The sequence below is a fragment of the Condylura cristata genome, unplaced genomic scaffold, assembly GCF_000260355.1.
Source record: "Condylura cristata isolate star-nosed mole 26May11 unplaced genomic scaffold, ConCri1.0 scaffold00002, whole genome shotgun sequence".
NCBI classification, from domain to species: domain Eukaryota; kingdom Metazoa; phylum Chordata; class Mammalia; order Eulipotyphla; family Talpidae; genus Condylura; species Condylura cristata.
In genome coordinates this window covers 522,422-523,128 of record NW_004567103.1, presented here as the reverse complement: position 1 = coordinate 523,128, position 707 = coordinate 522,422, and the positions used below count along the sequence as shown (strand labels likewise).

The 707-nt window shown below is 70.6% G+C and overlaps 1 protein-coding gene across 1 annotated transcript in view; it reads right to left on the bottom strand.

The window, feature by feature from the left end:
• Positions 1-707, bottom strand: part of COL6A3 (collagen, type VI, alpha 3) — an 83,985-nt gene that overhangs the window by 65,027 nt on the left and 18,251 nt on the right. The window contains exon 5 of the mRNA XM_012725152.1: positions 32-631. Coding sequence (XP_012580606.1) covers positions 32-631 — 600 coding nt within the window. The remainder of the gene's footprint in view (positions 1-31; positions 632-707) is intronic.

Below are 707 nucleotides of genomic sequence, written 5' to 3'. Positions count from 1 at the left end.
CCTGGCTGGGCGAGGGCCACCTCCTCCACACCGCCGCTAACGTAGGTGCTGAGGGGCTGGATCAGCTGCGGCGGCAGGGCGGGCAGGGAGCGGAGATCGTCCACGAGGTACACCAGGCTCGGGTGAAAGGCGATCCGCTCCAGCTCCGCCCTGTCGGCCTGGCGCGCCCCCACGCAGAAGGTGAGCACGCCCGCCCGCGCCAGGGCGTTGGCCGCGTCCAGGTAGGCGTCCTGGGCCCGCCCGGCCGTGAGCAGCAGCAGCAGCTGGGGCACGTGCTCCCGGATCCTGCTGCCCCCCGCCTCGGAGAAGTGGTGGGCCAGCACGAAGCTCAGGGCCGAGCCGGTGTTGAGGCCCGAGCCGCCCCGGGGCTGCAGCCGCCTCACGTGGGCCAGCAGGTCCGGCTTCGACGGGTACTGGCCCAGGGAGAACTCTGTGACCGGGCTGTCGCTAAACTGCACCAGGCCCACGCGGATGCGGTCGCCGCCCACGTCAAGGCTGCTAACTACGCTGCCCACAAAGTCCCGCACGTAAGCGAAACCGGCCTTTCCCACGCCGAGCGATCCGTCCAACAGAAACACGACATCCCTTTTGTTTGCGTGAGCTGCGTGGAGCACGGGAAAGAAGAGAAGACACGGAGGCCGTCATGCGTGCCCGGCGGGGAGACGCATGCCGCCGGCCGGCGCCGGCGAGGAAGCGTGCCCGTCCCG